The sequence below is a fragment of the Lynx rufus genome, unplaced genomic scaffold, assembly GCF_022079265.1.
Source record: "Lynx rufus isolate CCGP_SWC_20201006 ecotype Redwood Valley unplaced genomic scaffold, mLynRuf1.p SCAF_4, whole genome shotgun sequence".
NCBI lineage: Eukaryota > Metazoa > Chordata > Mammalia > Carnivora > Felidae > Lynx > Lynx rufus.
Window position 1 is genome coordinate 96524394 of NW_025814856.1, and position 14658 is coordinate 96539051.

Consider the following 14658-nt stretch of genomic DNA (forward strand, 5'->3'; position numbering starts at 1 on the left):
GGACACAGAAAACCCTCCAAGGCAGCAGAATTTTGGAGCAACATGTCTCTTCCATTGTGGCAGGAGGTAGAGATGACTGATATAAAAATCCATGCTAATCCATAGTCTGTGGCTAATAACCTGGTGATCAGAGATTTGTGAGAGCAGGACTAGAGCACTGGCAGTGAGGAGGTCTGCGGGAAAAGTATGGTCAGATTTCTTAGAATGAGCAGAGGGGAAGAAGCAGCAATTTGTCCTCCCTGGAGGGGCACATTCTGGAATTGGGTTTGCTTTGTCCTCCAAACTTCTGCCAATACCATCTTTCAAGGACTCACTCGCATGTTTTTATGTTGTTAAGTTATCCCATTGGACACTTGCTTTCTGATCACAAAATTTTCTTCACACTGAAGAGGAAGATGGTAGGCTATACCAGCAGAATTCACTATATTCAACATAAACACCCAGCACCCTGAATCAGCTGGCCTTCCAAGGAGACCGCAATTTGTGAGGTTGGAATAAATACAGTACTGTTGTTATATGGTGTGAATCCATGACCATAGCCTCTATATAAGCAAGGGTCTGGGAACTAAAGAGGAAGGGGGATAGCACTCCTCTGTTAATACCTCAGTGACCCAAAATCTCTGCCTCCATTCCCTGTGATTCTGGGCTTTGCTGATTGAGAGGTGAGCAAAGGAGAAATACAAGAGGAACACAGTGATGATTCCAGTGGTTTGGAAGGTGTGGGGAGGGTTAGAGTGTTGGCTGAGTGAACAGTCTTGCTGCTGCATGATAAAGGATGGGAGAAGTATGGATGGAACCCTGTGGTAATACTAAATATAGTAGGAGTTAATGGAAGATTTCTGTGATAATAAACAGACCACCAGTAGCTCAGATGGCAATGAAGGTTTAGACCATTCCACCTACTAAAAGACTAATCCACTGATGTTCTGGCTGAACTCAAAGAAACATGGAATAAGTAACTGAAGACAGAAATCAAAAATACCAGGGGCACCTGGGTGGCTCAGTCGGTTGAGCGTCCAACTTCAGCTCAGGTCATGATCTCGCAGTCCGTGAGTTCAAGCCCCGCATCGGGCTCTGTGCTGACAACTCAGAGGCTAGGGGCTGCTTCGGATTCTGTGTCTCCCTCTCTGCCCCTCCCCCACTCATGCTCTGTCTCTCTCTCCCTGTCAAAAATAAATAAGCTTTAAAAAAAAAAAAAAAAAAGAAAAAAAAAGAAATCAAAATTACCAACCATGACCTCATGATTAATTGTAGAAAGGGCAATAGTTGCTGCCTGTACATTTTTCTTTGCTGTTTCTCTCTTTCTTTTTTAAATGTTTACTTATTTATTGGGAGGGGAGAGGGTCAGAGAGGAGAGAGAGAATCCCAAGTAGGCTCTACACCACCAGTGCAGAGCCCGATATGGGGCTTGATCTCACAAACCGTGAGATCATGACCTGAGGTGAAGTCCAGAATCAGATGCTCAATGGACAGAAACACACAGGCAACCCCTCTTTGCCATTTCATGTATTTATTTATATACTTCACCTAACTTTCTCCCTTTTCCTTTCTCCTACTGCATTACTATACACAGTTTGTGTTGATGGTGGCTCAGTTTACATCTAGTTCACAGATCAGAGAACATCCAGACACAGTCATGATGGATCAGCGGGGGAATGGACCTCATTTAAAATCTTGGCCTTGGAACTAGATGTAGTATATTAAGGGGATACGATCTCATTTCTGGTGGTGGGAATAACTGAATTTATTTGGAATTGTATGTAAAGTCTACATGTTCTGATAGAAGAACAGAGCATTGGATCAGTAAATAATAGGACATTTTCAAATGGTCAAAGGGGCTAAGTATAAGATTTGTCAAACGCAAGGAAGATGTTGAATATGTGAGTTCTAAGAAATGTATTTTCCTCAGATGAGAAAATAATTAGTTACACCATTAAGACAATATTTTTTCACTAAGGATTTAATTTAGATTTATAGGAAATAAGATAATCAGTTATAAATATCCCATTTATTCTACAGAATTAATCTCAAGTAATCCTGATTATGACATAACCACAGATTTGCCAATCTGTGATTTTATAGATTAACCTAATTTGTTAAAAAGAAATTTACAGACCCCATTTTTACTGTCACAACATAGGAACAAGCCAGCAAAAACAAAATCAAAAGTATGTTTTATGCTAGAGTTACTTTCTGTCCAGGTCGAAACATTGTTCCACTTTGATTCTTTCTTTTCTTTGGATTTTGGAAGCTTTCATACCTTAAAAAGAGATAATATTTAATACATGTAAATTCTAAATTACAAAAGACAAGGAATTGTTTGCAAACAGATTATATTTTAAGAAACAAAAGGGAAATAACTGGGGGAAGAAAACCTAACAAATTATAGTTCTTAAATTTTCTAAAGTTAAACATTCCAATCAAAAAGTAGCAAAAGGGATAAAGAGACAAGTTAGAAAAGATAAAATGCACATGGCAGTGACATGAAAAAAACCCTACTGTTTTAATCAAAGGCATGTAAATTGTTAGATTTTTTTCCAGTCACACTGGCCAAGTTTAGAAAGACATTATGCCCAATGTTAGTGAGGGTTGTGGTGAAACTGGCCCTTTCCATGTATTGGGCTGTACAGTGTTTCTAGAAGGCAACTGATCTCAAAAGCCATAAAAACAAAATGTATCCTATGCTCCAACAATTCCACCTCAAACTCAGATAATGGAGGATATGTGCAAACATTCGGCTCTAAGGAAGTTCTTTATCATATTAGTGTAATAGGGAAAATCCGGAAGCAACTTAAATATCCAAATATTGGAAATTGTGGCCTAGCCATACTATAAAATGACATTAAAAACCAAGCAGTAACATTTAAAATGTGAAAGAATGTTCAAGATGGATGAAAGCGGGCCTGCTATATGGCAATACGTGCAGAGTGTTTTAGTGAAGAAAAAAAAAAGATACAAATGTATACTTTGGGAGGGGTGGGATTAAGGGAAATCTGTTTTCTTATTCTTTATTTTCTGATTTTTCTACAGTAACCACATATTACTTATACATGTTGAGGCGGAGCAGAAGTGCCACTCTGGCATGTAGACTATTTTGAGCTGAAGGAGATCAAGACCCAGCAGATTCAGGAGAAGCTTTTTCCCTCCCTTACCTGCCTGATGAGTTTAGTTTCCTATTACCAGAGAAGACTTTTTAATCTGCAAGACTGACAGCAGGGCAAACATCTGCTCTTTTCACCTTCTGTGAATTCCTGCCTCCCCTTTGAAGCCCCAGGCCCCTAACCTCTTTCTTTAGTTCAGGATGGCATATCTATTTTAATGGAGCTCCTGTATGTATGAAGTTATTTTTCTCCTGTTACTGTCTTAGGTCAGTTAATTAATAGACCAGCCAAAGAACAAGAAGGGAAGAAGGGAAAATCTTTCTGCCTTTACAGTGTACCCACACATGCCCACCCCAACTACTACAAAATTAAACAAAGAGTTGTAACTTCTAGAACCAGGAATAAACCTTTCTTGCACTGAATTAAGTGAAATCCTTAACGTGAATGGTCCCCAATCTATGGGTCTCCAACTTCTAAGGTGCCCAGAGACAACTGCAAGAAGCCTGTAAATCTAAATGTGTGCTGGCCACAGTCCACAAGGGAATAAATTCGAATGCATTTAAAGAAAGTAAAACAGGTATATTTTTCAGAACAATTTTTACAAACTATATTGGAATCATTTTGAGATTTTAATTTTCCTTTTATTCAAAGCTTTAAAAATGAAATCAGTTCATTATAAATAATTCAAATATAATCAAGTGAACCAGTTAATGAAAATTCATTTTTTACTTCAGTACTCTTTAAGTTTTGGGGTATTTAAATGCATAGCTATTGGCTCAAAGTGGCCTTTTACATATTCACTATAAGTAACTTCAAAAGTTTAAGTGAAGAACTGTCACCCTGTAATATCTGTACTTCTGAAGGAGAATCGGTTACTTACAGTTCAGCAAAATTCTTCCAGTCGTCTTCGCTAATGGATGGCCTTGTGTGACTGAGGGCGGCCATTAAATGCGACTGGCTAATAGCCAAACTGGTTTTGACTGGTCCTGGTTGGTTAAGGGAGTCATCCTCCTTAAACAGAAAAGGACACAAAGTTAACCTAGGGCTGTGATGGAAAAAGTAGCAGCCCATGTGTTGTTTCTTTCCATCAGGTTTTTTTTAGGAGACCAAACATTCTCTTTCTCATAAGATTAAAAATTGTTTGAAAGCAGGATGCATATAATCAAATGGTCAATGTGTTTCAGTCCCTTCTTTATAAATAGAGCTCATTTACTAACCAAAACACACATCAAAAAAGGAAAAACAGTTTTTACAGTTTTTACAATTTTCATGGGGATGGGGGGAGAAAAGCCATACTCCACTTTGGCTCCGGTATCTGCCTTTGATGACACTGATATCTGCCCGTAGCTGATCTCTTTGTTCCTGTGTAAGTTCTTGGGAACCCTCTTGTGAGGATGTTCTGAACACTGGAGGTCGTGAAAATGACTGATCTTTCCCAGGGACTCCAGAAAAGTCCTGTGTCATGGAGCTTGGTGCAGACAGGCACTGTGAGCTCTGCAAGGTTAAGTGTAGGAAGGAGAGAAGGGGAAGGAGAAAGGAGGAAAAGAGAGGGAGAAAAGAAGTATATATTTACCAAGGCTAAGTTTAAACATTTTAAGCAGTAAAACCTTAACATGGACAAGCTTACATTTGAATTAACTGGAATTAATAAGCAAGTTCAAAATATGTTTATCTTCTACATGTCGTTCAACCATCATAAAGTGAAAACTGCCATAACACAAAAAATTGTTTTAATGCTTTTTTATTAAATTCACCACACTAATGTCCTAGTGACAGGTTCCAAATGTGCCTTATTCTCAGTTTCAGCAAATAGAGTTAATTCTAGTATAAGGTCGGAGAACATAGTACAGAAGTTAAGAAACAGAAAACAGAATTAAAGACTAGAAATAAAACAACAAAAACAAGAGCTTACTATTCTTTGAAATAAAAATGGTTTACTTTTACTTTTTTTTAGAGAGAGCACAAGCTAGAGAGATGGGCAGAGAGAGAGAGAAAATCCCAAGCAGGCCCCACACTCAGTGCAGAGCTTGACCCTGGGCTTGAACTCATGAAACCATGAGATCATGACCTGAGCTGAAATCATGGATGCTTAACCGACTGGGCCACCCAGGTGCCCCAAAATAGTTCACTTTTAGATTAAAGCAGATGTACAAAAAACAAAAATATAACTGTTACTTGTACCAATAAAGTAATCGTGAACCACAGTAAATAATTTGCGGACATGTGTGAAATGCTATTTTAATTTAGAAAAGCAAGGATATCACCCACAACATTTTCATTGTTGCAACGTTACATCAAATTTCTCATCTTCAATTATCTTAATGATAATAGAGTTTAATATAAATAGAGTTTAATATAAAATGGATCTGCGACCAAAGATGTTTTAAAACAACTAATGAAGGAGATAATAAACCTGCGAGGAACCAAAGGGTCCTCACCACCAGTGGCTACTTTGGCTCCCTCTTTGTTGCCAGCTACATTTCACAGCTCTTAACGAGGAATGAGATGATTCATCAGTGTGAGTAAGGGAAAACAAGACTACTTCACTGAAGAACCAACCAACCAGAAAGTACATGTGGGGCAGGTTAGGGGGTAAGTCACTGTCCAACTGGACACACTATGGCTTTACGCATCAGAACCGTACAATGGTGACTGAACATGATACCAGATCAGAAGATGTTCCGTTCCCGAGTTCTGATTCGTAGGAGCTTCCAAAGTAGAGCCGGTACATATTGAATTTTGATTCATCTGGAAGCATCTCAGACAACTCTAGAGAAACCAGGGACTGCTCCAAGCCACACTCCCCATCTCCAGCTGAATCATCGGAGCCGCTGCTGTGGTTGAGAAAAACCATTGAAGACAGACTTAGGTCACTATCAGAGCTGGAACTTCCATCCTAAAACACACAAAAGGACAACAGTTGTAAAAATCTAAATAATCTATGACTCTGAAATTAGCAACACAGATAGCATTTTAACAGACCAGTACAAGGAAAACCAGAGGCATTTTCCAAAAAAGCTCTTATTTTTTTGGTGAGGTTCTTGTCCTCTATGATCCCCACAGACCAGTACGTATGGCACGAATGGCAAAGGTGTTACAGCTCTCCCACACCCAGAATACAACAGTTCTGAGAGCCAGGCACCAACTATGTTTCTTTTGTGCAAATGCTGTTTGAGCCATTATTAATATGACTCAGTGGCAGACTAAGTAGGCTGCCTGATTATGTAACGAATCCTTACCAGCAGACAGCACATGATCAGGGTGTCTGACGCTTACAGAAAGAAAACAACCAGCATTCAGGAAACATGCATTGAGCCAAACTTTGGCTCTTACTACTTTTCTAACGGTTGAGGCATATAATAAAATTTAATTATTAAAATAAGATGGAATGTGTACAGAATTTACCAACCATCTCCCCAGGAACTCTAACAAAGCTAGGATTCATACCTCTGAATTTTATTTGTATGAATCTTTCAACTTTGAAATGATGAGTCAACCACGTCATGCAGTGCTTTGTCATTACAGAGTGCTTTATACATGAACATGTTTTCTGTTAGTGAAGAGGGTGGAGAAGTTCAGTGACTTGCCAAAATAAATAGCAAAAACTTGGTAATATCTGATTTAGGAACTTTAGGCCCTGCAAGAATCTCAACAAAACATAGGGGAGAGGAGTACACAGGAAAACCCTTCCTAGAAACTATGCAGTAAAGTCCATAATGTAGCAGAGGTCAAATTATCTGCTGTAAAAATACTATCCTTAGAGGAAAAGACTGATGTTAGGTCTGGGGTACAGAAAGTACAAAATACAGCTAGAATACCTTGTTGTATCAGGAAGAAAGTACATGATCAAAGAATGAAGAGGACAAATCAAAAGGACACAGAGGCCATCTAAAAGCAGCTCCTATGGGCCAGATCTGGGACTATTTGAGCTTCAAAATAAATACTCTGATTTTTTTTTCTTAAGTGTAAAACTACCTAAAAATCTCAATATATTTCTGTTCCTATTCTCTCATTCATGATGTCCCAATTTAAATAATATCCTTCCATTCCCCAACATATTTTATCAGTAGTAAGGTAACATTAAAGAAACAGACACTTAAATACTTCATAATTACAAGTTCTCTGCAGAGCCAATATTCCAACTATGGAACATTTGACTACAGGTAAATTTCTATACAGTTTTACTAAAGTTGTTAAAAAATAGGATTTTTTTAAGGTTGGAATTTTAACCGTGAATTGCTCTTCTTCCTCTTAAAACACCACAGCAATGATCTCCTATAACTTACTTGGAGCCCACAGAACAGCAGCCTTCCCTGTAAGGCCTCTAACTGGGCATTGTACAGTAAAGCTTTCAGGTCAGCTCCCGTGAAGGAGTCGGTTACTGATGCCACGTGCTGAAGGTCCACATCATCTGCCAGAGGTAGAGAGTCACTGAGAACATTTAAAATTTCAAGACGTGACACCTGAAGGGAGAAAAACTAATTGACTTAACAAATAAAACAAAATTAAATATTAAACTGTGTATTTTATGTTTTTGTTTTTACAAATTAACTGTATCTCTAATGAGCTTTTACAAGTTGAAAAATGTACCACCAATCCACTATGTATCCTCTGTGGAGGATAGATGAACTTTCTCCCTAACAGAAGAGACATAGGAAAGTGAATGAAAATCGACATTCTTAACCATTCAGTGTAAATCATTTCTTAGTGCTTATTTTCTAGATTTCAACAAATGTGCCCAGAAAGTGTTTCAAAAGAAAACATCCAAGTAATAGCTACAAATGACATATTTAGATATTTTATACCTTCGACAATTCATTTGTCTATTTGCTCTTTCCCTCATTTATTCATCAGTTTCTAAATCTGAGGACAAGAGCTGGAACAACACAGACCAGAAACAGTTAAAACCTCATCTCTGTGTAACCTGCTTAATGCACACTAGTCGTACGCTTGATTCTCAGAGTCTTGCCAGGATAATGAGGCCTGTGATCTTTGAGCACAGGGCATGTGGGCATACATACTTTAGGTTTCCTTCCTTTTTTCCCCACCTGCTAACACTGAAAGACTACAAAGTTTTCAGACTTGCATGGAAATGGCTGGGCTTTCCATCTAATTCAGAATCCTTCCATGCCATGAGCAAATCATGGCAAAGGCCTTGCCTAAAGCTGGTCTTCTAAGGACAACTGCTGTTACCAGGAAGAAGTTCATAAGGAAAGAGTGTGGCATTTGTTAGTTTTGGACTCAAAGTATGAAACTGTCACCTGATCAGGAGGAGGACAGTATACACATTTATCGAGTCGGCCAGGCCTAAGCAGGGCAGGGTCAATCAAGTCAGGGCGACTAGTAGCAGCCAATACATAAACACCTGGGGAAAAAAAAAATTCTTTACTAAGTCCTGGTGAAATCTGTTACAATAAGATATTTCTGTATTTGCAGTGCTTACCCTGTAAGCCTTCCACCCCATCCAACTGAGTCAGCAGCTGGTTAACCACACGATCTGTAACTCCTGTATTATCATGGCCTCGTCGAGGGGCAATGGATTCAAATTCATCAAAGAAAAGAATGCAGGGCTTGGCTGCCTGTGCTCTGGGAAAAACAGTATTTCATATTTGAATAGGGCTTCGGTGTTTGTAAAGTAATTGTGTGTGTGTGTGTGTGTGTATATATATATATATATATATGTACATATATGTATCTGTATACAGATAGACATATGTATCTGTGTATTTATTTAAATCTTCATAACAAATCCTTAAAGAATAAAAAGTATATGTAAACTTGTTTTCAATAAATAAGTCAAGATGTATGCCTAAGACTCATACCTTCTAGACAGGGACTAAACCAAAAACTAGAGTCTTATTCAATAAGTGAAATGTTTCTTTGATTCTTATTGTAAGTAAGCATTTCTTATATGCTTATTGGCCACCTTTACTTCTTTTGTGAAATACTGATTCACGTCTTTTGTCAAGCTCATTATTTTAAAATTTGACAAGCTTATTATTTTCACATATTTTTATAGGGGATCTCTATAAAATATATTTTAGTTACATATATTATATCTTTTCCTAATTTGAACTTTGCTTTTAATTTATTAACTAAATTTTGTTTTAATGAAAAACAAATTCCATACCTGGTAACAGGGTGAACTAGATGTCTGAAGAATCACCCATACAGAATACCCATACAGAATACTTGTTGTGCTGATTTTTAAATTTCAAGTTTTTAAATTCTAGTTAACCTATATGGTAAAATTGATTTCAGTAGAACTTAGTGATTCACCATTTATGTATAACACCCAGTGCTCATCCCATGTGCCTTCCTTAATACCTATCACCCATTTAGCCAATCCCCACCCCTCCTCCCTCCACCAACCCTCAGTTTACTCTCCATAGAGCCTGTCAGGCTGAATGAAAAAAACCCAATACATAGCTCATGAAATACTGGCACATAAGATAAATCTCCCAGGGCCAATAAGTAGATTGGAATTACCTGTTCCTTGAAAGTTTACTCTCAGAAAACCATGTTTGATTTGGGTAAAGATTTTTAAACTAGTGACTCAATTATTTTCTATAGTTACAGGATTTTTCAGATTTTGTTTCTTCTTTGCTTGATTTTGGTCAATTATATTTTTGTCTATGTCACCCAAGTCTTAAATGTATTAACAGCATAAAGTTTGTAGTATTATTCCATAATATTCCCTTACTATCTTTTACATTTCTGGTATAACTTTAGTCATGTCCCCTTTTTTATCACTAATACTATTAATTCATGCTTGCTTATCAGTCCTGCTGGAGATCTATCAATTGTACTAGGCTGTCAAAAATATCTGGGCTTATGAACTTCTCCACTGAAATGTTTTCTATTTCATTAATTTTTGCTCTTATTATTTCCTTTTTACTTATTTTTTTTAGCTTATATTTTCCTAATTTCATGAGATAGATACATAGTGATTTTTAACTTTTTTCCCCTAAAAATTTAAGGCTATAAATTTTCCTTGAAATAAATTTTGCAGCATCTCACAATTTTAATAGCATTTTCATTATTATTTAGTGCCCAGGATTTTCCATTATGATCTCTTCTTTAACCCATGAATTATTTAGAAGAGTTTTATTTTTAAGAATCTAAAAGTACATGAGGGGATTACCTTTTTGTTATTTATTTTAACTTGTGTTTTCAAAAAATAGACTGTATGATACTGTTTCTTTGAAACTTACTACAGTTGGCCACCCATGTGGCCAATTTTCAAAAATATCCGAGTGTGCTTAAAAAGAATGTATTCTCCAGTTGTTGGGTATGTGTTCTAAATATGCTTAGATCTTGAATATGATGTTTAAATCTTCTGAAGTTTTACTGTTTTGTTGGTTTTTCTTAAACCTCAATCTAACTACTAAGAACTATGTGAAAGTCTTCTATGAAGGTGGATTTGTCAATTTCTCCTTGCAATTCTATCAATTTTTGCCTTTATTAAATAGTTTGAAGCTAGGGTATTGGATACAATTTTAGAACTGTAATATCCTCCTGGTAAACTGAATCTTTTGTCACCATATGGTGACGACTGCCTTTATCTCTAATAATGCTTTCCTGTTAATGTTCTTAAATTGGGTGGTGGATGTATAAGAGTTCATTTTATTTATTTTATTACTATTTATTTATTTATTTATTTATTTATTTTAGAGACAGAGAGACACAGAGTGAGTGGGGAAGGGGCAGAGAGAGAGAGGATGAGAGATAATTTTAAACAGGCTCCACACTCAAAGCAAAGCCTGACACAGGGCTCAATCTCATGACTCATGACCTGAGCTGAAATCAAGAGGCAGACATTTAACTGACTGAGCCACCCAGGTGCCGCCAAAGAGTTCATTTTAGTTAAAATGTATATGAGGCGGCACCTGGGTGGTTCAGTGGGTTAAATGTCCAACTCTCAATTTCAGCTCAGGTCATGATCTCATGGTTCATGAGACTGAGCCCCACATCAGGCCCCACTGACAGCATGGAGCCTGCCTGAGATTCATTCATATTCTCTCTCTCTCTCTCTCTCTCTCTCTCTCTCTCTCAAAATAAGTAAACTTGGGGCACCTGGGTGGCTCAGTTGGTTAAGTGTCTGACTTTGGCTCAGGTCATGATCTCGTGGTTCGAGACTTATTTTAAAATAAATATTTTAGAAAATTATGAACTGGAAGCACCTGGGTGGCTCAGTAGGTTAAGTGTCTGACTTTTTGGCTCAGGTCATCATCTCATGGTTTGAGACTTATCTTAAAATAAATATTTTAAAAAGTTATAAAATATAAGGACATTATATTCTCCTAACTACAGATCATATTTTATAATGAAATTTTGGGATAAAACAGTAGTTTTTGCATTTAAAAATCTTACTTTAATCCTTAAATATTAGCTTCTGTACTTTTATATAAATGCCATAATAATTTTATTTTATCTCTTTTATAAATTAACATTGCATTTGGCCAACTTAATTAAATTGGAGTAATTATGTGTTTCCTATAAAAATCTACTCTGAGATTCCTTTGAGATAGCATTTTAGGAATATTTCTATTGTAAATATAATACTAACTTCCAGAATTTAATATCAAAGATGTTATATTTTAAGTGATATTTGGAGAATTCTCTAGCTTATTGATCCACATAAATTAAAGTTTTAAACATCAGTTCTCTAAAATAAACAAGTGAATACCAAAAAGCACTGAAAAATGATAGTGTCCATTACTTAAAAAATATTCAGAGGGAACCAACCTAATAAAAATATCCCGAACAGCTTGTTCACTTGCTCCAATGTATTTGCTCAGTAACTCTGGCCCCTAGGAGATAAAATTAAATTAGACCTGAGATAAAGTTATTTGAAAACAAAATATAATTTTTGTTTAGGACTTAGTCCAAATGCACTAATGGGAAAATTTATTTTTATTTTTTTAAATGTTTATTTTTGAGAGAGAGAGAGTGTGAACGGGCAAGGGGCAGAGAGAGAGGGAGACAGAATCTGAAGCAGGCTCTAGGCTCTGAGCTGTCAGCACAGAGCCTGACACAGGGCTTGAACCCACGAATGCGAGATCATGACCTCAGGTGAAGTCGGATGCTTAACCGACTGAGCCACCTAGGGGACCCTCATGGGAAATTATTTTAATATGATTAAACAGATGTCTCTTAAATACATTTCAAAAATTGTGTGGCTAGAATAAATATCCCATCACAAGTTCCACACTTTGTGTCTCCTCTGTCTAGCTATCTCATGGTGTAGCTCTCTACAGAAGGCCACAGCCCCAGAAAGGCCCTGTGTGATGACCCCATCTTATCCTGCTTGTCTTCCTGCATAGAACCTTCTCCCATCTGATAATACATTATATAGTGAATGTGTCTGTTTCTTGTTTCTCTCTGCCAGTAAAATGTATGTTCCAAAAAGGTGGGTTTGTTCACTACTGAATCCCCAGTGCCAAAAACAGTGTTGCATAAATACTGAATAATTATTTGTTTAGTAACAAATGGTTTAAAAAGGGAAAATGTTCCATCTATCTCAAATTTTTGGAGACTACAAAAAATATGTAATGAGACATGAATTATTTTAATCATCTTCAATTACTGAAACCAGTTTATTTGTACAGAGGTGCAGAAGAGATCATCTTTTCTAAGTCAACTGAAAAACTTTCAAAACTACTCCATTTAACAAAATTAATAATGAGGATAAACTTTGCTTAAATTGGGATCTTTTAAAAAACTAAATAGGCTCTAACGTGATCTCCAGTGAAAAACCATTACCTCAAAAGACCAAATACTGATCAGGATATGTGACCACAATAAGGACTTTCTAATATTAAGCCAGCTAGATATCTATTGATATACTAGCATTTAATTAGATTTCCTAGTCAATCAAGAGCCAAAGAGGATGGAACAAGAAGCCAGGCAAAATATTAGGAACAAGGCAACATACTGGTGTCAGGGATGGCCCCGGTCTTTGATGCATGTCTCCTAGGATCTACTCTTACCCACCCAGAGAGAATTCTCTTCACTGGAACCTTTCCATTGAGAATTCATCCCAAACTGTGATTTGAAGGTTTACTAAAAGGGATAAAATGTCCTCCCTAATGGAACAATCTGAACTACAACAATATCTTTCATCTTGAATATTATTTTAACAGTGAAACTACAGTTTAGTCATAAGCAGAAAAGAGGAGTATGTATAATCACAGTTATTCCAGAATCCAGAAAAAGAAGGTAGGGAAATTTTAGTTACAGTGTTTCTCCATTATTGCCAGGGTAGCCAGTAGCCATGTAATCATATCACAAAAAAAAAAAAAAATCATGTGATTAAAAAGAGGGTCAGCCTGGGGCGCCTGGGTGGCTCAGTTAAGCGTCCAACTCCAACTCAGGTCGTGGTCTCATGGTGCGTGGGTTCTAGCCCAGCATCGGGCTCTGTGCTGACAGGTAGGAGCCTGGAGCCTGCTTCGAATTCTGTGTCTCCTTCTCTCTCTGCCTCGCCCCCTCCTCCTGCTGTCTCTCTCTCTCAAAAATAAACATTAAAAAAAAAAGAGGGTAGGCATAATCCAACTGCAGATTTCTCAATCAGTTATGAATAAAGCTACAATATAATATGATTCCTTTCCTTTGAAATCTAATCACTCTTTGGTAAACTAATATTGTGGGGTTGCTGAAACAGTACAAATAATATATTGGACCTCAGACCATAATGACACATCTGTGGCAGCCTGAGGCACTACCCAAAGCTGTATGCTACTGTGTCCCTTAATTACTACATGCACCTTTGGAGAAAACTCAGGCACAGTGTGGCCCACGTGAGGATGAAATACAGCCAACAAGGAACAGAGCTATAAAAACCCAGCTTCCTGTCTCAATGTGGTCTCCAGCCCCTAGTCTTCTAGGTTTTCTCCTCCCTTCAGGTACAGTTTGATTTTTTTATCTGAGTATTTATACATAATTCTATTTTATAATGTCTTATTATATTTATATATATTAATATAATTTATAATTCTAGTTTATTATATTTATAAAATTTTATACATTTATATATTAAAGAACTTAAAATTCTATTTTATAATTGTTTACCTTAAGACTATCATAAGCTCTACAAAAAAGAAGTGGCTCATTATCCAATTTCCCACACAGCTTTCACTAACAGATGGATAGCTGCTACTCGTTTTCCAAATATGAGACTAACCTACAATCCAGAAACATAAATGATGTTGGCAAAGATATGGAGAAATAGGTACACTCATCATTGCCAGTGGGGATAGAAAATGATGCAGTCACTGGGAAAAACAGTCTGGCAGTTCCTCAGAAAGTCACACACAGAATTAGCACATGTCCCAGCAACTACGCTGCTAGGTACACACTCAAGAGAAATGAAAACCTATGTCCACAGAGAAATGTGTACACAAGTGTTTACAGCAACATTATTCCTAAGAGCCCAAAGGTGGAAATAACCCAAATACCCCCCAATGATGAATGGATAAAAAACTCACATACCCACACCATGAATTATCACTCAGTTTTAAAAAGAACTGAAGTACTGACACACAGTACCACTTGGATA

General features: G+C 37.0%; 1 protein-coding gene across 2 annotated transcripts in view; it reads right to left on the reverse strand.

Moving 5' to 3' along the window:
• Positions 1-1501: 1501 nt before the first annotated feature.
• Positions 1502-14658, reverse strand: part of PEX1 (peroxisomal biogenesis factor 1) — a 47564-nt gene continuing 34407 nt past the window's right edge. The window contains exons 17-24 of one of the 2 annotated variants that reach the window (XM_047096026.1): positions 11850-11914; positions 8545-8687; positions 8363-8466; positions 7388-7564; positions 5767-5997; positions 4398-4595; positions 3982-4112; positions 1502-2260 (exon numbers count right to left, since the gene is read on the reverse strand). In XM_047096026.1, coding sequence (XP_046951982.1) covers positions 2176-2260; positions 3982-4112; positions 4398-4595; positions 5767-5997; positions 7388-7564; positions 8363-8466; positions 8545-8687; positions 11850-11914 — 1134 coding nt within the window. In that variant the 3' untranslated portion in view covers positions 1502-2175. Of the gene's footprint in view, positions 2261-3981; positions 4113-4397; positions 4596-5766; positions 5998-7387; positions 7565-8362; positions 8467-8544; positions 8688-11849; positions 11915-14658 lie in introns of those variants that run through there. The other variant, XM_047096027.1, reaches the window with a different exon arrangement.